Source organism: Lampetra fluviatilis, chromosome 72 (genome assembly GCF_964198595.1).
Source record: "Lampetra fluviatilis chromosome 72, kcLamFluv1.1, whole genome shotgun sequence".
Classification (NCBI taxonomy): domain Eukaryota; kingdom Metazoa; phylum Chordata; class Hyperoartia; order Petromyzontiformes; family Petromyzontidae; genus Lampetra; species Lampetra fluviatilis.
The window spans coordinates 2,689,184-2,712,181 of NC_136346.1; the positions used below are offsets into that span (position 1 = coordinate 2,689,184).

General features: G+C 42.9%; 1 protein-coding gene across 1 annotated transcript; it reads right to left on the bottom strand.

Moving 5' to 3' along the window:
* Positions 1-1,297: 1,297 nt before the first annotated feature.
* On the bottom strand, positions 1,298-21,949 carry LOC144953079 (putative methyltransferase DDB_G0268948). The gene is made up of 6 exons (XM_078883596.1): positions 21,740-21,949; positions 11,015-11,175; positions 9,039-9,252; positions 5,730-5,830; positions 2,798-2,935; positions 1,298-1,625 (listed from the first exon to the last, which is right to left on the bottom strand). Exons 1-6 carry the CDS (start codon positions 21,848-21,850, stop codon positions 1,526-1,528), a joined length of 825 nt encoding a protein of 274 aa, XP_078739722.1. The 5' UTR covers positions 21,851-21,949; the 3' UTR covers positions 1,298-1,525.
* Positions 21,950-22,998: the final 1,049 nt, after the last annotated feature.

Here is a 22,998-nt window from a genome sequence, read left to right on the forward strand (position 1 = left end):
TTTTGGAAATGTACCTTCTAAAAAATCTGGCATGTCTTGCACCCCCAGAAAGGGCATCTCGCACCCCAGTTTAAAAACCACTGATCTAGCAGCTCACCAATCAATTGATTGCGCAGTTGTATGAAACCGCATTGAACAAAAAGTCCTTTTAAATGCCGTTCGAAGGAGAAAGGTCGTTGTTCGTCATAAAGGTCAAGACCTCGTCCTCTGCCATTCTCACCACCTTAATTTGCATGGCAATGGGTTTAGCCATTGTCTGTGACTCACACCCGCTTGGAGATTGGTTGATACGCTCTGAAGATAAGCTTGCGTGCAGTCACTACTGACTTGATTTTGAGGTCTTGTGTTGGAATTTATCTACCAATCCAATTCGAACTTCTATACTTTATGACATTCTTACGTGTTTATTCAAGGGGCGCCACGGTGGTATGATGTTATCTTCCTCGCCTGGTATGCAGGAGTTCGTGGGATTGATCCCCACCCTGACGCCAGCTGTATATGTGGAGTTTGTGTGTCTCCTGACACACATTAAGAAAGATGAATTCATAGTATTTTTCTGCTGTAAATTTCCACACAATGATAAGTTACTTCGTTGAGCTGTCATGTGGACACGTCGCTTCTAAAAAAAAGCTAATAGCTCAGTGGACTTTAGCTGGTAAGATACACATTTGTGTACGCTTATTTGTATAAAAGTGTTTGGTTTACCTGTCTTATATTTTGCACTCCTATCGTGTGTGTGGATATTGTTTGTTGTATCTGTCTGACCCCATGCCCCTACTGGACATTAGTGAAAAATACCTTCACAGCCTATCGGATTCCTCCTCCAGTATAAATACATATTTTGATTCTTGTGATTTAATGGGAATAACGAGGCACAATGGCAAGACCTATCCCATGACCACATTTGTATGTTTGTTGAACTTCTTTTGCACTGTACGTAGCCAACTATGCTAAATTGAAGGTGTGGGGGAAGGGAAACAAACTAAACAAAACAATCACTCCAAATAAATGAGTTTGTCAATGCAGATTATTTAAAAGTAAATAGCTCCAGTGGCTTTCTAATATCGGAAGGAAGAGCATTCCAGGTGACCGCAGAAGTGCATCTTAAAGAGCCGCGCGATGTGGTGACTCATTTTTGTTCGATGGATCTCATAAATTACTAAACGTTAGAATCGAGTTATACCTTGAAATGCGTGAAAATGCATTCCTGACGACTCCAAAAGTATAAGTAAATGACACAGACAATCACATCTGCAATCCCTGCTGTTGCTTTATTTGAAACGACACCACAGTGACTTTTCCACTTACGAACGAGTGAGGTTCCAGAGTTATGTTTGTAAATTGATTTGTTTATAAGTCCAACTTTACTCCTGTCGATTCCAAACATGTTGTACGGCATGTACACTAAACACGGTTCGTTCGTCGAATCTATGAAAGTTCGTAAGTCAAAAGTTCCTAAGTAGAGGAGTCCCTGTATTGTTTGCTACAAACAGGTGGCTTCGAACGCTCGGTCACAGCAGTGGCATTATGAGCTCTGAGAGTTGTTGCAGGCCAGCAGCAGAACGGTCTTCACCACGATCTTCATTTCAGCAGTGCCTGCCGCGTCACCTAGAGTCTCTTTTACTCTGAAATGCAACGAGTAGACCATTTGACCAATACTCATTGGTGTATGGATCAGTGATACGTCTGTGAAGCCGGACCACAAAATCCAAATCGCTCTCATCAATCGCTTGCAGCTGCTTTGTCCACGTCTGAGCGAGGAATTGTGTGACAAGCACGTTGTGTCTAGGCGTGGCTAAAGCGCGTCTGGCTACGCCACTTTACAATAGAGTCCCGCCCCCTTTAAGTTCCACCCTCCCCCTCACGTCAGGATTGTAACACCCAATTACAGTTAGCACAACGTGAAGCATGCGATGAAACACGTGGCTGCAAATTGCTGAGCAGATCGACGCTTTAGGGTTGCTTATGCGTCTGCACATGAGCAGCAACCGGTTTCAGAGACGTCCACATCTACGCGACTCAGTTGTGTACAATCGGGTGTAGATCATTTTTCACAGATATTACAAAACAATATGATAAAGTGCTTGAATTGCGTATGTGTGCATTCACACTTAAATGAATACCTACATGAATATGGGTAGCCCAATTACAGTTCACGAGCCACTGAAGAAAACGAACGAACCAGGGAAGCCTCCCCATTACAATCCACGCATCCTTCTCATTCGAGTAGAGTCTCGGGCCATCTGCCCATGGCTTGTGACGACGAAAACGATGATGATGTGTGGTCAAAGTGGCCTTGAACCTTATGGTATAAACGGTGCTCTATAAATAAAGATCAGTTTTACAGTCGATCATCAACTATCTGGCAGCTTCGGGGAGAAGGAGGTGTCGTATTGTAAAAAAAATCCAGATAATCACTAAATCATTATTTAAAATAGCGTTCTTGAAGAACATGTCTTAATTAATTTGGATATGTTTTTTAGTGTTTTAAATGTTCTTACTATGTGAAATTGGCAAAAATTAACATAAGCTGACAAAAATAAACATCCTATTGTAAAAAAGTTACTGTATTTACCGTAACGTATTTACCACTCCAATCTCGGAGACTAAATGGGATGATGTACACAGTCCTAAGCTCTGGTTTCAACACAACCACGATTGCCAGCCTGGGTTACAGCCTTTGGAGTGGTTTTGTCTGTTTTGTCGGATCGGCCTGGGATCGCTGGATAATGTTGGAAGAAGCCGGATAATCGCGTGCCAATATAATCGATGAAAAACTATTATTACTGGAGCTTACCTTTTCTCGGTGTCCTCCATCAAGGCCTGTGCAGCAAGAGGATCTTCAGCTTTCAGCGCCTGGTATTCGGCGAAGCTGCTGATAAACCCCATTAATTCTGGCAGCTTGACGAGTCCAATTATCCTGATGCTCTCCAGCCTGCCGATGATTTAAAGAAACCCGGAATGTCGATATTATTAACTCTCCTTAAAGAAAAAATTTACTCGCCTGTCAGCACCAGTAGAACCGGCTTTCTATTGCATTGCTTAAAACCTAAATTGTAAAGTTAACCAACAAAACCTACGTAATAACACGCAACTTCTGCTATCGAACACAACTGGCGTGCTTTACTAAACTTGAATTTAATGACAAAAGAGTATGGACCCTTGCAGTCACGAAAACTTCAAATCTAGAATTGAATTTAATGAATTGATATCAACAAAATTCAACAAACTAACACCACATTTATGTTCTTTGGGTCATTCGGTAAAGTCACATAGATAGGTTCAAAGAAAATAACAAAAAACTATGACGTTTCGATTGCAACACAAGCGTTCGTCATCAGGAAGAGGGGGTTAGCCTCTAAAGGTAAACTGTTTATAAAGGTTTGAAATGGGCGTAGCCCAAATGTCACCTCAGGGCGCCCGCCGTGGAGGCCGCTCAACGATCTTACATTATCATGTAAATTTTTACTTTGCAGCCCTTTGATTGGTGGAAACCCCTACCACTGTCGCTGCCCACCACTTACATTAACATTGGCTGCTGACATTTGGGCTACGTCCATTTCAAACCTTTATAAACATATTCTTGGTTCTTTCGGTAAAGTCACGTAGAAGGGAAATAATAAAATAATATAAATATGAAACAATAACAATTCTCACGACGTTTCGACTGCAACACAAGCAATCATCATCAGGTGTGAAATCCACAGCCAGAAATTTCTCAAATTCTCAAAGTCGAAACGTCGTGAGAATTTTTATTGTTTTATATTTATATTATTTTATTATCTCCCTTCTACGTGACTTTACCGAAATAACCAAGAATATGAATCTCTGCAGTCATGAAAGCTTTAAATCAAAACCTTTCTAAACAGTTTACTTTTAGAAGCTAACCCCCTCTTCCTGATGACGAACGCTTGTGTTGCGATCGAAACGTCGTAAATTTTAGGTTTTTTTCTTATTTTAACCTCCTCTACGTGACTTTACCGAAAGACCCAAATAATATTAATTCCTGCAGTCATTAAAGCTTCAAGTCAATATTTAACACCACATTTGTTTGTTTGGGTTAGGCCATGTGATATTTGTGCATGCCAGACATAGAGCAGACATTCATGGAATTCATGATAAATACTTTTTTTGATTAGATCGTGTAAATATGAATGTGGCGTTCATCCAAAGTCCACCCGACACAACCATTTAGTAAGGGTTTGTAACGTGCACAAAACATGTCAATTAGTTACTAGTTCAGCACTAACCCATTGTGTGTTAGAGAGTTTACCCACTGCAACATTCACAATTTGAGTTTGACGGTTTGCTGGTGATTACAACAACAACCAGCTTCATCAAGCCATTATCAGAATTGTGAAGAAGACTTCCTGTTTCCGGTATTATATTGCTTTTAATGTTATGCTGTGCACATTACACCCAGTGGCAGTGCGGGTGGTAACATGCTGCCCTTACTGTGTGGACCGGATGTCACATGAAGGAATATCAGGAAGTAGCTCTGTAATATCTACTTCTGTGGGTTATTCTCTAACACAGAGGTAGTTTGCACTGCTCTGCAATAATTTCAAATCCACAAAGTACGACCCTCGATTATCCACTCTAATGAGGGGACGACGGCCACGGATAAGTAAAAAGCGCGGATAATCCAAAAATAAAAAATTTATATGCTAAAAAACTTAAAGAAATTGTGTTTTTTTACGAGCTAAACGAACTAATAAAAAAATCGATTTAGAACTAATACTAACGATCGCCCATATCGATGTGCGTGCGCAGTGATAACACTTTCCGGCTCCCGTGCAGCAGAAGAATTGGTTCACTAAGTGGAAATAAAGAGCCACGCCTAATTAACATTAAACTCAGCCCACTTTTGTAAAGTTAGTTTATCAAAATTTTTACTTAAAACTTTCGTGACTGCTATAATTCATATTCTTGGTTCTTTCGGCAAAGTCACGTAAATAGAAAACTAAAAATCTAACATTTTTTACAATAAAATATAAATAATAAATATAAAATAAATTATCTTTTTAAAAATAAAAATATATATAAATTGAAAATAATAAAAACAAAAAACCCACGACATTTCGATCGCAACACAAGCGGTCTTCATCAGGCGCCTGATCGAAACATCGTGGGTTTTTTGCTTTTATTATTTTCAATTTATTTTTACTTCAAATTTTAAATTTACATATAATTGTATTATTTTTCCTTTTTTATTTGTTTAAAATTGATTTTTTTTTTCTATTTCCTTGACTTTACCAAAAGAACCAAGAATATTAGTTTAACTATTGTACCGTAGACGTGATCACGTGGATTTCACATGAACCGGAGAAACATATTTATTAAGTATAAGCAAGTGACTTGTGATGAACATTTCCAAGAATAACAATGAATGACAATGTTTATTCATTTGGGCTTAAGGGAAAATTCATGAGTTATTATTCATAATCTCAGGTGCGTGGTTAATCAAAAAATTCGGATAAACTGCACGTGGATAATCGAGGGTACTGTATTTATACTTTGCCTCATGGCAAGACACTGATAATGAAATGGGGGATGAGAATGGGGGTGGGGGGAACTAAGCATTACGAACCAAAGAGTTGTGTCTTAGACTTGTATGGTTTAGTTCAATTCGCCCCAGACTTAAAGAGCCAGGCACCTTTAACAGCATTGCCTTCCAGGCTGCTTCGTTTTTAGAATGTTGTGGTGTTGGCCGTTAAAAATATTCAAACCTCTTCTTGTCCGCAAATGGAATGGCCTCATACATGGCAGTATAATCTTCACGCACGTGGTTCATCTTGTGACTCTCGTACGGGCGAATATCTTCGGTTACCTAACAACAACAGCAATCCACAATAAACCATTACATTGAACGCGTTAGGCCCAGGGGGTTCTTTAACATATTCCGGTAATGGGCAATACAAATTGCCGTGGGTTTTTTCGCCATTTCAAATGGTCATGGCATTGGCTTGCGACGCCAATCTTTTTTTTCCAGATCCCACTCAGATCCGGTGAAATGTTTTCTTTTTCTAACAGTGGAAAAACCATAATAAGGTAGACATCGGTTTAATAGTTTTCTGTAAATGTTCATTCGTTCGTTTCTCAGTCCTGGTGAGGGTCATGGTAGCAGCATGTTGAGTATGGCTGTCCAGACCTCCCTTTCCTTGGCAAATAACTCTAGTTCTTCCTGGGAATTTCCCAGGCATTCCCAGGCCAGCTGAGCGACATATTGCCGCCAGTATATCCTGTGCCGGCCCTATCTCAAATAGCTCCCTCTCAATCTAGCAGAGCAGCAGCTCGACTCTGAGGCTCTCCTGGATTACCGAGCTTCTCACCCAATCTCGGAGAGTGAGTCCGGAAATCCTGCGGAGAAACCTAATTTCGGCCTCTTGTACCCGCGATCTCATCCGTTTGGTCATTACCCAAAGCTCCTGACCATATGTGAGGGTGGGAATGTAGATTGACCTTTAATTCAAGAGCTTTGTTCGAGAACTCAGCTCGTGCTTCACTATGACACACGCACGGGGCTCTCACCCAGGGTTACTTCGAAATAGGAGAGAGACCACCCCAATCGAGAAGTTTGGTTCCAGTGCCAAAATTGTGTGTGGAGATGAGACTGACTACGTCTAGTCGGTACCTTTCCACCTCCTCCACCAGCTCTGGCTCCTTCCCCCAAGTGGTGCGACATTACATGTCCCAATAGCTAGTCTCCATCACCAAGATTCAATCTGTCTGAGACCATTCCTCTCCCTGCCATACTGGCATTGCACCTGCCCTACACCCTTCGTCCTGCAGATGGTGGGCCCACAGGACAGCACCACGTAGCTATGTCAGGTTGGGCCCGACTGGGTTACGTGGGTCAACCAGCTACCAGGCACTTACCGGCAAACACCACACCCAGAGTATCCATTGTCCGGGGGAGGTTCTCCGATTTTGTATTGTTTAATTATTCATGAGGGGCTTTTAAATCGTTATTTTTCTGTCACCTCCCACAGACCTGTTCACTAAGGGAGACCCTACCAGAAGGACAAGACTCCAGGCGACATAGCTCTGAGCGTCATTGGAACACACAAACCCCACCTCCAAGATAAGGTTACGATCCTTCGGTGGGGTTTTCTGCAAATGATGAGAGTAAAACGTGCGAATGTGTCTTGAATCGGTGCTGCCACCATTCCTCGTCTGTTATGTAACATCACCACATTGCGTGAAACCAGCTCATTAAGTTAACATTGTGGCCTTAGTATGATAAGTATTGTTATGTTATGAGCTTCTCCCCACTGTAATCAGGCCAGGGCTTGTCCATGTAAATGTCGCAAGGCACAAATCATTGGTGGGTGATAATCACCACATTCAATTTAACACAGTAGTAGTCTTTAGCGACCAATATTATCCGTAAGAAGTGTTTTGGGTTCGATCGTGTAAATATAACTGTGTCGTTAAACCTGCCGCCACCACCCCGACTCAGCCCATCTGCAAGGTGTGTCAGGTAAAACAAAATGTAGCCATTTAGTTACTAGTTCAGCACTAAACCAGTTGTGTGTTGGAGTGTAAATCCACAACAACAATTACAGTTCCGTTACTGTGACGTGTCGCCACTAAATACAACTAGAACCAGCCTTACCAAGCGACAACTCTGACATCAGACGGGATTAGATATTCGCATAAGAATAACATAACAGCAAATACATATTGAATACTCACAAACAACTGTCGGCAGTTGCAGAACATGCTTGCCAACAAGGACATTCACGTTATTTTTGAAACGTTCATGTGTTGTGTAAAACTAATTATTACTGGCCAAGACTAATTATATTAGAAAATCTATTGACACTGAGAGAAATAAAAATAATTTTCACCGTTCTCACAGCTGCAGCCTTAGTGCTGCTGGGAAGAATATTATTAAGTAATACACCTTCCAGTTGTATGCCGTGACAAGGCATCGTATTACTAATTAATGGTGAAATCTTGACTTAAAGCTTTCGTGACTGCAGGAATTCATATTCTTTGGATCTTTCGTTAAAGCCATGTAGATAGAAAAAAAAATCGAAATATCACGACGTTTCGATGGCAACACAAGCAATCGTCATCAGGTGAAAAAAATATAGCGGGAGAGCTGCTGAGGCATTAAAAAAATGTAGCGGGAGAGCTTTTGAAGCAGGATGTTATATAGGTTTGAGATGGGTATAGCCCAAGGGTAATTGATGATGGTAGTAGTGGTGTTGGTAGTAGTGGTGATGGTAGTAGTGATGGAAGTAGTGGTGATGAAAGTAGTAGTGATGGTAGTAGTGGTGATGGTAGTAGGGATTTATCTACGTGGCTTGACCGAACGATCCAATGAATATGATTAACGGTGACTAACCCACCTGTTCCATACAAACATAATCCATTACGTTATGATTACAATGAAACCACCCCTCTAGCTCTCCGCATCTGATTGCCTCACAGTGATGACGTCATCTTACTCCATTTAAGGCTTCAAGCGAGGAATATCTCTTTAGATTGACTGTCTTTGTGCGATGGTCAGCCAAAAGCAGCTGCTGCTGAGGATGAGCGGAGTTGGCATGATGATGGTTTATGCTCCTTGAGATCGGCGAGGTATTGTGGTTCTTTTGTGGCGTGCACTTTGTGTGTGTAATGAGCGTGAAAGGTTGAAGCGGATACAAAAATAAAGTCACGTAGATGGAAAATAAAAACTAAGTAATATAAGAATAAAAATGAATTGGTAATAATTCCTGCATTCATGATAACCTCAAATCAAGATTACAAAATTAAAGTCAAGCAAAAGGAAGCACAAAACCCTGATATTGAGTTTTTACTTAAAACCTTCGTGACTGCAGGAATTCATATTGATGGTTCTTTCGGTAAAGTCACGTAGAAGATATAAAATATGAAATAAAATTTCATTAAAATTTAAAATAACGTGGTTTTTAGCTTATATTTTTTATTTTGATTTATTTTTTATTGTATTTGATTTTTATTTTCTATCTACGTGACTTTACCCAAAGAACCATGAACCTGATATTGAAGTTGCATGTTATCACCTTCCACAGGATCTGTGTGAGTTTCTCCGAGAAAACTCCACACTCGATGTCAACTGGGTACATGTAGGAGTAAATCACGAGGCAGCCACGCGGCTGCAGCACACGCTCGACTTCGTGCATGAAGGCTGGCAGGTCGAACCAATGCGCTGACACGAAGGCGGTCAGCAGCGACACGGAGCCATCCTCTACGGGAAGGCTCTCAGCTGGCCCCACCCTACGATGGGGTCGGGGGGGACGAAAAAAACAACCGAATGTGCATCGTGGCTTGTTCATTGTTACACGAAGCGACATAAACAAGAGACAAAGATGTCCTGCTTAACCTGTAATAGACTGTTGGGGACGAGTGCTGTTAGTATCGAGCAGTGTTGCTTTTGAAGGCCTGGCACTGTGGCGCACGAGGGGGTGGGGTGGTCAGCATAACGGCCCCGGCCGACTTTGTTTCCCCAGTGGCGATGGTTACTACACACCGCACCAAGGAACTAATTTGAGGCCAAGTCGATCGAGGGGATGCCCAGGACCAGTCCAGATAATTGTCGCCCTTGTTGGTGGTCGTGAGTAGGAATCGAACTCGGACTTCGCAGCCGGAGACGTTGTGCCATAGTCTCCTGGCTCGCTGCATTTGCATAGCATGCTCACATAGTAGCAGTAGGACCATCGATGTTACAACCATACTGAAAAACTGCCATCTCCTTGGGTGTCCAATCTGTAACCAATACATGTGTAATGACGTATATTGAGTCACTACGACGTTTAGCGCCATCTACTGAGAGAAGAGTGCAACTGTGCGTGTTATAGCCTCTCTGGCACCAGAGTATGTATGGCATGGAAGGGGGCCCTAGGGGGCATGGTTCTGGTGACAGTCAGGTTGAGGGCAGTTGAGGACGTGATAGTCTGGATGAACCCGAGAGGGCACGTGATCAGGACAGGATAGTGAGGGGGGTCAAAGGGTGGTGAGAGGGACACGTGATGTATGGCCCAGAACCTTCTAGTAGGATCTAGAAGGGGGCGTGGCCGAGGGCGGAGCCAGGCCATGCTCAGGGTCATAAAAGGGAGGTCCCGAGAGCCGATGGAAACTGTCTGTGGAATGGAACCCGTCGGTGCTACATCTCTTCGATCCTCAGGTCTTGGTCTTCGGCTTTTACGCTCGGCATCGTGGGTCAAGCAGTGTGTTACTGACTGATCCGGTTATGTAGTTACCCCGTTGTGGTCTAGTCACCCGAGTTCAAGTGTGTGCCTCCGGGGAACCCACTCCACATGGAATTAAAGCTACTTTGCCTTGTTACTGATTCTCCCAGTTAGTTTAATGTCCCCGCACGTGACAAGCATGTTCTTTGGTGGTGTAAAAATAGACCACAACATTGAAACAATTGCATTGTTCTAAAGTTAGAGGGTTGCAATACACGGATATAAAAAAGAAACATCGATGGTTCAGACGTACATGTATTTTTACTGATCCTTTACTTGGTGGCAGGGCAAGTGGATGCCACCACAATATTACGACCCCGCGGTAGCTAGGACATGTTAGCCACCTTACCTGGTACACAGGAGGTCGTGGGTTCGATCTCGACCCGGACACCTGTATATTTTGAGTTTGCAAGTTCTCCCTGTGGTCGTGTGGATTCTTTTCTGGGTTCTCCGGTTTTTCTCTGCACATTTTATAACTGTGCGTTTAAAGTGTTCGGCTGTTATACATGTCCACGTGATAAGCCACTTCGCTGATCTATCATTTGTGGCCAGGTCACTTCTGAAAAAGGCTACACAGCTCAGTGGGCGTTACCCAGTAAAATAAAAAATATTCGTTTAGTTTTTGTTAGTTTATATGGCATGATATAATACACAAACATTGCCCACCAAATCAGCCTCTAATCTCTCTTGACTCACTCAATCCTATATACACACTTAGTGTGGATGTTTGAATGCATGCCCATGGAAGGCCAGAGAGTCCTTTATCTCTGCGCGTGTGGTTGTGAACCTACATGTAGGTGATGTTGTCGGGATGTTTGGCGCGCATCGCCTCTTCAATCTGCGATGGGCTCACATCGATCCCCAACACTTTTGTGCTCAAAGAATCCAGAAGCTCTGTGCCCTGGCCACTCCCACAGCCAACGTCCACAGCGCGGGTGGGCTTTGTCCCCGTCTACACACACACACAGATAGAATTAGGCGGCTTAGCAATGTAGCCTGTTCGCTCCCCAAGCCTTTCTACAATTATTTTCAGATGGACTTCCGAGCATGTAACCTGGGTATGGTTTCCAGAGTGCGAGAGAGGGAGTAGGAAAACTGGGATGTGACAGAGCTAAAGGATCATCTGTGGTCTTTCAAAGTAGACTATAACTCAATGCACGTCAAAAGGCTCTCTGTTACGAACTTCATAATGTAAAAATTAAATAAATCGTCTAATCTCAATCGATTGAAAGGATGCGACACCTCCTCCACAGTATATGATCAATGAGACGTCCATGGTACAGGGGGTCCCCAATATACGTCGTCTCGATGTACGTTGTTTCGCAATAATGTTGCTGACTTATGATCAAACATCCTGTACCACTAGCATTTCGCACATGTGCCGCCGCTTTCTTCTCAGTCCCATCGTGTTCTCTCAAGTAACTGCTTGAGACAAAGGGACTCTATGACTTTGAAATCACTCGAGTTTGAAATCGGGCCACAGTTTGCAGGGTCACTATGGCTCTCAAGACAACTTTTTGGTAGGCATGCGATAAACATCAACACCTCTGCCACCGACGTTGTTGCCAGTGTCGAGTTTCCATTGGTTCCAGGTTGATCAAACTCAGATGGCAGACCAGGAGAATGTTGTTGCATTCAACTTAGAAACTGCCCTCTTGATCGTTACTATGTTATTTGCGAAGAACGTCCCAAATACTGTGCACAGTCCAGATTTCCTAGTTGATTGATGGTTGGAGTGCAGCAGAACCCTTCACAATGCGCCACAGACCACGGGAGTCACGAGCCGACTCATTGACGTGCAGAATGTAGAACAATCTGCGATCTGCCGGCGGCTATGTAAGGGAGTAGTTTGACGGGCTCGAAACGCTGTGACATCAAGCACCATATCAATTCCAGGCAATTGATCAACGCCAGGTAAGGCCCACTGGGCAGTTGAAGGATGTAGCAGTGTGTCCTTCCTTACGTTGCAGAGTTTCAATCATCATGCTCAGGGAGCTATTCATGCAAAGGCAGAAAATAGTTAACAACCAAGTACGGAAGTGATATAGACGTTTGAAAGTAACTAAAGAGAGAAAGACATTTGAAGATTTGCAGTGTCTCCGACGTCCTAACCTCGAAGGGAAAGGAGTTCCAGAGTTTAGGTGCCGCAATTTCAAAAGGCACGATCACCTCAAGTGTGACGCCAAGACCGTGGGATACAGAGCAATGTACAATCTGAAGATCTTAATGATCGTGATGGATCAAATGGCTGAACGAGGTCAATAATGTAGGGAGGAGCAAGTCCATTTAAGTCCTTGAATATCAGTAAGATAATTTTAAAATCAATACGGGTATGTACAGGAAGCCAGTAACGGATAGAAGCACAGGTGTGATGTGATCCTTCAAGGGTGTAGTAGTAAGCACCCTGGCGGCCGCATTTTCAACATTCTGCAGCCTATTTAGAAGTTTGCTCGGGGTTCAAAAAAGCAGGGCATTACAGTAGTCAATGCGTGAGAAAATAAATACGTGGATCAGTCTTTCAGTGTCTGTAGTGTTAAGGATGTGACGGTGCCGAGATGTTTCTCAAGTGCAAAAAAGAGGTTCCTCATGTTGCTATTGACATGAGAGATTGGATTGGATAGATGGGGTGTACAAATTAAAATACGCTGTGCTTTATCATCATTAATATCATGGAATCTGAGCCATCAAGGCTTTACCATGAGGAATTGTCTGTGCTAATAGTGAAACAGTAGATACAACATCCAATCCCAACTGTAGGTATATCTGAGTGTCATCTGCGTGACAGTGATAGTTGAACCCTTGGTGTCGTAATAAAGCTCTACTGTGTTAGTTGTAGATTTAGAGGTGCCCATCATAACACATTGGTTGTGGTTTAAGAGATAGGAGTAGAACCATTTCAACGAAGTGCCCGAGATCCCCGTCAAGACTTTCAATCGGTCGAGCAATATATTATGATCAATCGTGTCAAAGGCCGCGATTAGGCCAAGGAGGAGGAGAGTATTTGGAGAACCTTTATCAGCAGCAATTAGGAGATCATTCATTACCCATACTACGGCTGCCTCAGTGCTATAGCTAGATCTAAAATCAGACTTAAATGGATCAAGTAGATTCATTGACAGCAGGTGTAAATTAAACTGTGAAACTCAAGAATCTTCGATCTGAAAATGAGATTTGGGATTGGGTGTAAGTTACTAAGGACGGCTGAATCTAGATCCCGTTTCTTGAGAAGCAGTGTTACTGAAGCCGTCTTAAATGTAGATGGGACAATCCCAGTTATTAGTGACATGTTAAGATACAGAGCAATGTTGGACGAATAGAAATAGAGAAAATAAATTATATCTAAGGACATGGGCAGGAAAAGGATACAGAGGACAAGTGATCAGATGAAATGTGTTAATTAATTAAGTCAGTTCAGAGACTGCAATTTCAGAGAACCCAGCTAATACTGTACTGTAAAAACTTGGAGATGGGTACTCAAAAGTATATGGATGATTGGGGAGTAATTGAGACCGGGTGGATAATTTTTTTCGAGGAGGAAATGCTGTAGTGAATTTCAGAGCACATCAGAGTGGCTGGTCAAGTGGTTTAGGTTGATTTAAGAGCTTTTGTGGTTGTAAATACAATTTTTGGGTTTATTTCTTGGAAGCAAATTGGTTGGTGAGGAAGAAAGACTTTGTGAGGGAGATTGCATCCTTGTAAGTGTGAAGTGAGGCTTTAAATATTTGATAATGTATGGTTAAATATGATTTCATCTAGACACGTTCAGATTTGATAACTACAGTTTTTAGTACGCGCATTTGTGGGGAGCACCAAGGTGAGAATTTGATGGCTGAAATGCGTCTGGTTTTAAGAGGGCCAGGGAATCCAGTGTTTTGTGAATGGAGTTAAAGGACAAGTCTGCCTCATTCACCAAAAGCGAACTAAGCTTAGTTATGGGAGAAAGGGAAATAGACTGGGTGATAAAAGTAGAGGTGATAGACTTTACACTGCGATGCAATATTATGTTAAGGGAACCAGATGGGGTGGGGGGGAGTAACTCAAATATTATTCAGAGCGATCGGAAGGGCTTATATCAGCAATAGAAAGGTTTTAAGTTGAGAATACAATGTAGTAAACTAAGTCCAAGGTGTGGCTACCTGAGTGAGTAGGGCCCTGCACATATTGTGAAAAATAAATAAGTCTAAGATGGCTAACACATCTCTTACTGGAGTGATAGATGGGGAATTTACATGAATGTTAAAGTCCTCGCATTGCAGAATCTTATTGAATTTAGAGCACAAATGGGCGTCACTGATTGGCTGAGGGCTAGCTCAGTCAGACATATGAGTGCTTTGATTGGCCGAAATTAGCGCCACTGCGTGCGCATAACATAAAAACGTCCCCATCAGTCAACATTTTTTACGTTCTGGCGAAACCATGGGGTCACTATGGGAGAAGAAACGTTAGCCGCATAAACGCGTTAACTAATATCACTTAACCAAGGGACTACTGTTTATACATATGTAGTTATAGTCTACGTATTACTGGATATGGATTAAAAACCATCTGTGGCCATTTTAGTACAAGTGAGTCGGGAGAAAGGAGAGAGGCCCACAGTCGTATCTTGCATACCCACCCCTGTGTTGAAAAAGGTTGTTGCACCCCTGAACTATACACTGGCTCGCCTGGCAAGGAACCAGTGGACAAACATAAATACATTCTAAGGAATAACACCGGCGGAGGTAGCATTACATCACTGCGATCAGTGCCCTTTCAGTGGGAATTACAGACAGCCATTTACTTACGAACGGGTCTCGGGAACGAATTATGTTTGTAAGTCAAGGACTGCCTTTACAAACAGCAGCAGCATCATTGCAATACTTATGCCGGTAACTTGGCAGAACCCTTCTGGATAGGAACATTCAAGACTCAGCGAGGCATTCCTGGGTTTAACAAGCAAAGTAACAATTTTACCGCTACCGTGTGCCGCACCTCCATTGCAAAACTAGTGTTGGAGTAGAAAGTCAAGAGGTCAATCACGCATACCGTACGCCCCTTTTAATTACCTCTATTTTTTTGCGTTGTTGTGGGTGCCAAGAGTACCGAGGGGCAGATTAAAAGTGGCCAAAAAGCACTCGGTGGGGGGGGGGTGCCTGCTCAGTTGGACTTATGAATAAATCAACTTACAAACAGACCACTGGAACCTAACTTGTTTGTAAGTAGAGGAGTTCCTATACTGTTTTTAAGAATTTCGAGCATATATAATTATTTAATTAAATTCCCAAAGGCACATCAAGAGCATAAAGCTCCTCCCACTTTCACGCCCCTCAAGCATCCATCGGGGTCAGCCTCAGGTCATCTTTGGTTCTGGCTCGCAGATATTCTGCTACCTGATGTAATACATCCTAACATACTCCTTTCCTCCGGAGGTCATCCCAAGACTTGTGTAAGCACAGAGCTACTTTATGCTTCTGTAGCCATGTGTTTAAGTGTGAAACGGCATTCCTCCCTTTGGGTGTCCGTGTCCCTTTTTATGAGCCTTTTTTGCCGAGTTCAAGTCCCACTCACAATCAACACAGTGGCGGTTGTCTGAACTGTTCCGAATTAACCCACTGGGAAGACAAAGGCTTTCGGGCGTGGCTCTGGCTATACACCTTGAATACATATAATTTTTGATTGCGCAGAATTGACAATTAGAATATATATAAACACATGTTATTGTCCTGAGTGATCCTTAGGTTCAATACTTCAAAATGATCTTCCATGATTCCGTTATTATCAAGTTTCACATGCTTAACTTAGACAGTATGTTATAACGGTGATCATTAATAAACACATGCAAATTAGTCATTTTCAAACCCTCCTGACTCTGCTGTATTGTCATGTAACAATACATCCTAAATGATATTACCATATAGCACCACGATCTTTAAGATTATTCATATGCAGGTGGTTGTCAATTTGAACATTTCAACTTTCCAGACACCAGGCTTCGTGAATTTAAACAGTCGTTTAAATGGCAAGGGACATTCTTGTCTTTTTGCCCTGTATTTGTCCTCGGTTGGTCAGTGAGTTTATGGTGTTTTACCACAGATCGTCCCTTTCGCATACTGTTCTGCTCAGTTATGTGGAGACGCTGATACCATTGCAACGTCCATACATTTATCTCTCAGAAATGTCCCTGGGTCACTCCTGGCTCAAATGCCAATTGGTTCTGGCTCTTATGGATGTTTAATTTCCACTCAGGATGCACTGAATGCACATATTTGTCTGCAAGGAGCTATGATATAAAAAAAAATAGATAGTCACAATTAATATTAATGTTTGGCAAATATACAACATTGCCTCTCTCCCTGTGCTTGCGTGGATTGTTACTCCGGGTCCTCTGGTTTTTCCCCTCCACATTTAGAAACATGTACGTAGAGTATTTAGCTACTGCTATAAGTTTACACGTGATAAGCCACTTCGTTGAGCTATCATTTGTGCTGGAAATGTATCTTCTGAAAAACAAGCTAATAGCTCCGTGGACCTTTCCTGGAAAAATGTAATAGTTTTTAGTTTAGTTAACATAAAAAAACGCAATCTGGTTTGGTTCATGTGAACAACAGAGCCACCGAGCGATGCGAAAAAAATTCCATTTGCTGTCCATTTTACACTCGCATCTTAATCCGGACGTCACAGGCACAACTGGGAGATGTGCGCATGAATCTGTCATGCTGGACTCGATAACATTATCGGAGCTGTTATACTACATATACAATGCACAGCAACAAGTAATGTATGCTGAATGGCAGTTATATCGTCCTTCTGCATTATCTATTACTCAAGCAAAAACGACTACATCATCATATATTCAAATAGCAGTGATTGGTATATGTCGCTGTTATCGCCCCCCCCCCATGTGCCAGATTAATGTCACTTTCATGACCATCATTGAACCTGAAGGTCATTATAATCAGGCAAAATATATATTTTGATTAAAAAATAATAATCATCTATCGTCTACCCTTCAAACCGGTTAACCTCACTCTTCATAAGAATGAGGCTTGACCTTCACAGCCAGATGATAAACAGGGCACCGCAGAGGCTAGGGGATGATATCTACATTGTTTGGTATGCAGGAGGCGTGGTTCGATCCCGACCCTGACGCCTGCTATATCCAGGGGTGTGCTTCAACAAAACATTTATATGGGACTATAGTTTTTAATGGAAAAATCACGGATAATACACTATAACATGATAATAAATGTATGTTAATAGCTTCAAAAAGGCATAGAGTCTCGGCAAGTTCGCCATCATTGTCCACACGTGCCTGGAATCTTCCTGCATATTTGGAGTTTGTCTGTCTCTCTCATAATTACCGTGGCTAGGAGATGTTAACTACCTCGCCTGGTATGCAGGAGGCCGTTGGTTCGATTCCGACCTCGACGACTACTGTGTATTTGGAGTTTGCGTCTCTCTCTCGGTGGTCGTGTGGATTTTTATCCGTGTCCTCAGGGCTTTATCCTCCACATTTAGAATGAACATCACGCGGTCAGAGTTATTTGGCCGCTGCTATAAATGTCCAAATGATTATAGGCCCACTTCGTTGAGCTATCATTTGTGGCCAGGTCGCTTCTAAAAAAAAGCTACATAGCTCAGTATGTCTTACCTGGTGAAATAAAAAAAAGTTTTATGGTTATATCTATGGGAGGTGCGTCGAGCCAGCACTACGACCGGCCACCTTTGTCTCTCCCAGTGGAGATGGTTACACACTCATACCAGGTAACTAATTTAAGGCTGAGTCGACCTAAGGGGAGAGGCCCAAGACCGGTTCGGATAATCGCTACCACTGGTGTTGGTTGCCGTAAGCCGGGAATCGAACTCGGGTCTTGGCCGCTGTATCGTAGCGCAGCGTAACGCTAACCGCTGCACCGCCACTCATCCCCAAGAAAGACAAAGATCCCACGTATAGCATGGAACAGGCTGTAGGGGCAAGTGCTGTTAGTAGCGAGTAGCACCATCCCTTCATGGCACATGAAGGTGACCTACACCAAGGCCGCCTGGCCGCCTTTGTATCTCCACCGATCATGTTTACACACCCAGGGTACTATTTACAATGCTGCGTGGGCCCCATTGTCTTCAATAAAGGGCTTAGTTATTCTGTCACATATAAAGGTCGGTAACTGTGGACAACCACTTACACCCCTACTCCACTCCATCAAGGCTGAGCTGCGTGTGGTGGTGGTGATGGTCGTGGTGGTGATGGTCGTGGTGATGATGGTGGTAATTATGTTGGTGGTGGTATTGGTTTTGGTGATGATGGCTTTGGTGATGGTGGTGATGATGGTGGTGGTGATGATGGTGGTGGTAATGAACTCCCACCGCCGATTCCTTTATCTCCCTCTCCAAATGATAATTCTCACCCACACACCAACACACCCACACCAACACACCCACACCAACACACCCACATTAACAAACCCACACCAACACACCCACACCAAACACACCCACACCAACTCACCAATACCAACACACCCACACCAACACACCCACACCAACACACCCACACCAACATACCCACAAGCGGACCTTAAACTTTCCGCGGAGCTTATTTCCCGCTGTCGTTTAAAAAAAATCAACTTCGCAACTCCTCAGTCAAACATTTCACCCCCCGGCCCTCAGCTGATGTCGCCGTTCCTGTGGCGAGTGCTGTGTTCGAAGTGAGGCCAACCCCGCAAGTGTTTCACCTCTCTCGGTCCCACCTTACCACTCTCAAACCCCACCTCACCCCTTTCAACCCCACCTCACCCCTCTCAACCCCTCACCCCTCTCAACCCCACCTCACTTCTCTCAGGCTTATATAAAGTTTATCGTTAAATTTAAATTTCAAGTATACAAATGAACAATTACAGGAGTCTGGTGGTGGTTGTTTTGGCGCGCTTCTTTTTGTAGAGAACCGCGGGAACTGTCACTTCTGGGTTCTAAATCGGGCTGATGAGCAGAGTGTGAGTGTCGCAGGCGTTTGGCGGGCGAGGTGGTGGGTGGGGGAGTATCACTGCATCACCGCTGGAGGGGGCGGATCGTATTTGCCGAGTGAGATAGGGCAAGTGCCAAAGTAGAGGATTGTGGATAGGTATTGGTTCCGTGAAACACTTTTTTAAATACATAGTTTGCTGCTGCTGCTTTGTAGCAGTGGTACACAAACTAAACTATTCAACTATTTTTAGTTTACCATGTAAGGCCAACAGAGCTATGTAACTCTTTTTTTCAGAACCGACCTGGCCATCATAAATGATAGCTCAACGAAGTGGGACTATCATCGTCGTGTGGAAATTCATAGCAGCAGCCAAATACCCTCTAAACGTGTCGCGATGTTTATTGTAAGCGATTGAGAGATGCAATTTGCATCTCATAAGACTGTTCGGGCAGGTGCTGTTAGCAAGCAGCACCTGTGAAGGCTCGCATGGCACAAGAAGGGTTGGGTGGCCGACACTACACCCGGCCTCCTTTGTCTCTCAAGTGGCGATGTTTACTACAAACAGCACCCTAGGTACAACTCATTTGAGGATGAGTCGACCTATGGGTAGGCCCAGAACCGGTTTAGATAATTGTCACTGTTATTAGCCATGAGCGGTAATCGAACCCGTGGCCGCCGGGGTTGGTAGCGCAGCGCGCTAACCACTACACCACCGCACCCCACGCTATTCATATATATACATATGTATAATTAGAATCTCACTCAGATGTTTATCAGTTCTTCCCAGATTGTACGGTATTTTAATACAGTCATACCTTTAACTGCTTGATCAGTTTTAATGTTTGTTCTATTTCATTTGGTTTGGGCATTCAGTGCCCTTTCCTGTGCATCATTGAAACCGTTAATTGCAGCACTTCTTTAACACGTTTTATCTCACTCCTCAGACTTTTACCATTTGACACATTCTTAGCCCGATGTTTGAGTGCCTTGTTGAGAGAGGATTTCTGCGGTGGGTGATGGTGTGACTGCGTTAGTGTGCGTTTTCTTTCAGTAAATGCTCTTTTATATAACAGTTTCTGCCATACCTGAACAGAATAGATTTATATTTAGCAACCTAACCCAAAAACTTTTTAATGGACACATCTGCATGTTAAATTTTGATCCAACTTTCTTGTACCTCCTGAGGAAGACCTATTGCCCAAAACGTCAACTATTACATAACTCCCTGTCCCAACCCGACGGGGCTGCCCTGAGCTCGTCTCCGACTCTCCTCTCTGCCCTGAGGAATGCCTCGCTAAAGTGTCCATTCTGATCCTATGGAAATTTACATTGAAAAAGATATGCATCCGTTTTGGTGGATTGTGTAAAAAAAAGCACGCTCATACATTTCACGTGATGATGAAAAGATATGTAAGAATGGGTTTCATGGCTTCATAACCCTTTTTGTCAATACTAAAACAGTTATGTTAAGATGTCCAAACAACAAATAGATGATACACAGTATTGCAAGGCATCAAGTCTGCATTAACCACACGTACTTGTGACAAAACATGCAAACAAACATGCTCTGATAATATATGTGCATTGTCTTCGAAACGGATTGGCGTACAGCAGACACATCCTTTTATATGGCCTTGTCTCACCACCAGTGTTCGTTAAGTAACTGCAAGCGAATAAGTAATATTAAAAAATACTTTAAAATTTATTTACAAGATTTGAGGATACGACAACAACGGACAGAGTGAGTTAATATAAAGCGTGTAAAAAGATTGTTTAAATTTGTTTATTTTTTTATGATAGCATATAGGATTGTCATCAGTAAGACATAACTATGCGAAGTTTGCAGTCGATACCACATTGGGAAGTGGGTTAAAATTGAGTTGCAGGATTTGAGTATACGACAACAACAGAGTGAGTTAAATAAAAGCGTGTAATAATAATAATAAAATAAATCAAGGGACGCTCTGCATGTTTGACATAATTTATTCGCGCTCCCTGGTTACGCTTGGAAACCACATTGTTTACGCTCAATGAGTTTAAAAAGTTTTTTTTTAATATCTTTCTAGGTTACCATATGGATTGAAAATGTTCGATTTTTATTTTGGCAGCTAAGGCCCCACCACTGAGCGATGTAGCTCTTTTTCAGACCCGACCTGGTCATCACAAATGATAGCTCAAAGAAGTGGCTTACCATGTGGAAATTTAAAGCAGCCAATGCATGTTTCTAAATGTGGAGGAAAAAAACAGAGGACCTGGAGAAAAATACACGCGACCTCAGGGAGACAGACATGCAAATTCCAAATATGCAGCAAGCGTCAGAGTCGGGATCGAAAAGACGACCTTGTGTATACCAGGTGAGGTCTGCACTTCTCTAACGAAGGAGGAAAAGCAAAACCACGTGGTTGACCAGCATATCTCGAAATTGCCAATCAGCTCCTGAACGGATTGCTGGCAAACGCAAGAATATAATTTATGCACAAAACACCTACAGCATGCACCACACACACATACACCATCTGACAATAAAGCAACTCGCACACGCAGCCTGTAGCACACACACATAATACTCACGTACCTTTTCCAACACGTAGTCCGTCAAAGTTTTCAAGACATCTGCCGACAGGGTGGGCCGGTACCGCTTGTACAGGCAGGCATGTTCAGTGCCCTCGAACATACGCACAGACATTGCTGCTTCGAGGAGGAGGTGGACTGCGCGGAACTTCTCTGGCTCAAGGTGTCGAGGATGAGGAGGAAGAGGTGGTGTGGAGCTTCCCTGATGGTTCTAGACCAGAGAGCGATACCCCTTTATATAAAGGATCCAACGACAATCCCCACCCAAATGTGAGTTTGTGTCTGTGTGTGTGTCAAGGTGTGTATGTATGTATAGTCAGATGCCTTTCGTGACCTCATGTCACAGGTGCTAGCTTAAGTTGCCCCTCGGCATAGTCATGCTGTTGGGTGTGTTTAAAGTCTAACTGACTGATGACACTGATACGTGGGCTGGAGTTTTTAGAAAGTATGGGCCAGATTAGCTCAGTAACAATGCTAGGAGGCTGCTACATTTATGTGCAGCCTATGGGCTTGTAATTACCAACACCCTGTTGATATAGGTTAGGATAATAGAGGTGATTGTGTCTGCGAGTGTGAGTGAAATCTCCTGACCCTCTCCTTTACCATTATTTTTTATGGGAAAGTAGCTTTTGACATTAGCGATTTTCAGATATGCGCGTTTTTCCAGGAACCCGTCTATCGTGTATGTAAAGGAGTGTTTGTACTTGTTTTCTTCCATAATACAAGGTTAGATCGCATGAATGAAATCAGAAGGTTTTAGTGAGCTTCAAGGAAGGAAACAGGAGGACTTCTCTGCAATCTGGCTGTCGCCTGATGAAGCTAGTTATAATTACTGGTGAAACGTCATACTCAGATTGTAAATGTTGTGTTATTGCTCTCCAACGCATCGGTGTGCTGCATAAGTAACGAATTGGCATGTTCTGTTTACGTGACAAACCTTACTAATTGCCTGTGTCGGGTGGTGGCGGGTTTAACGACATATTTATATATTTATGAGATCTAACCCCAAAAGGAAATCTGTTTTCAGGGTGATATTGGTCGCGAAAGCCTACGTGTTAAACTTGTTTACGTTTTCATTCGGGTCCCCCCTTATGTCTGACTGGACCCCTATACGTCGCATAATACTGCCACACATACCTGCAACACCCCCCATAGGTGTGCCCCATCACCCATTCATCCGGGGATATATACACCAATTGATTAGGAACATAACGTTTTTAGACAATCGTGAGTGATCGGTCTCAACAAGTAGTAACTTTTTGC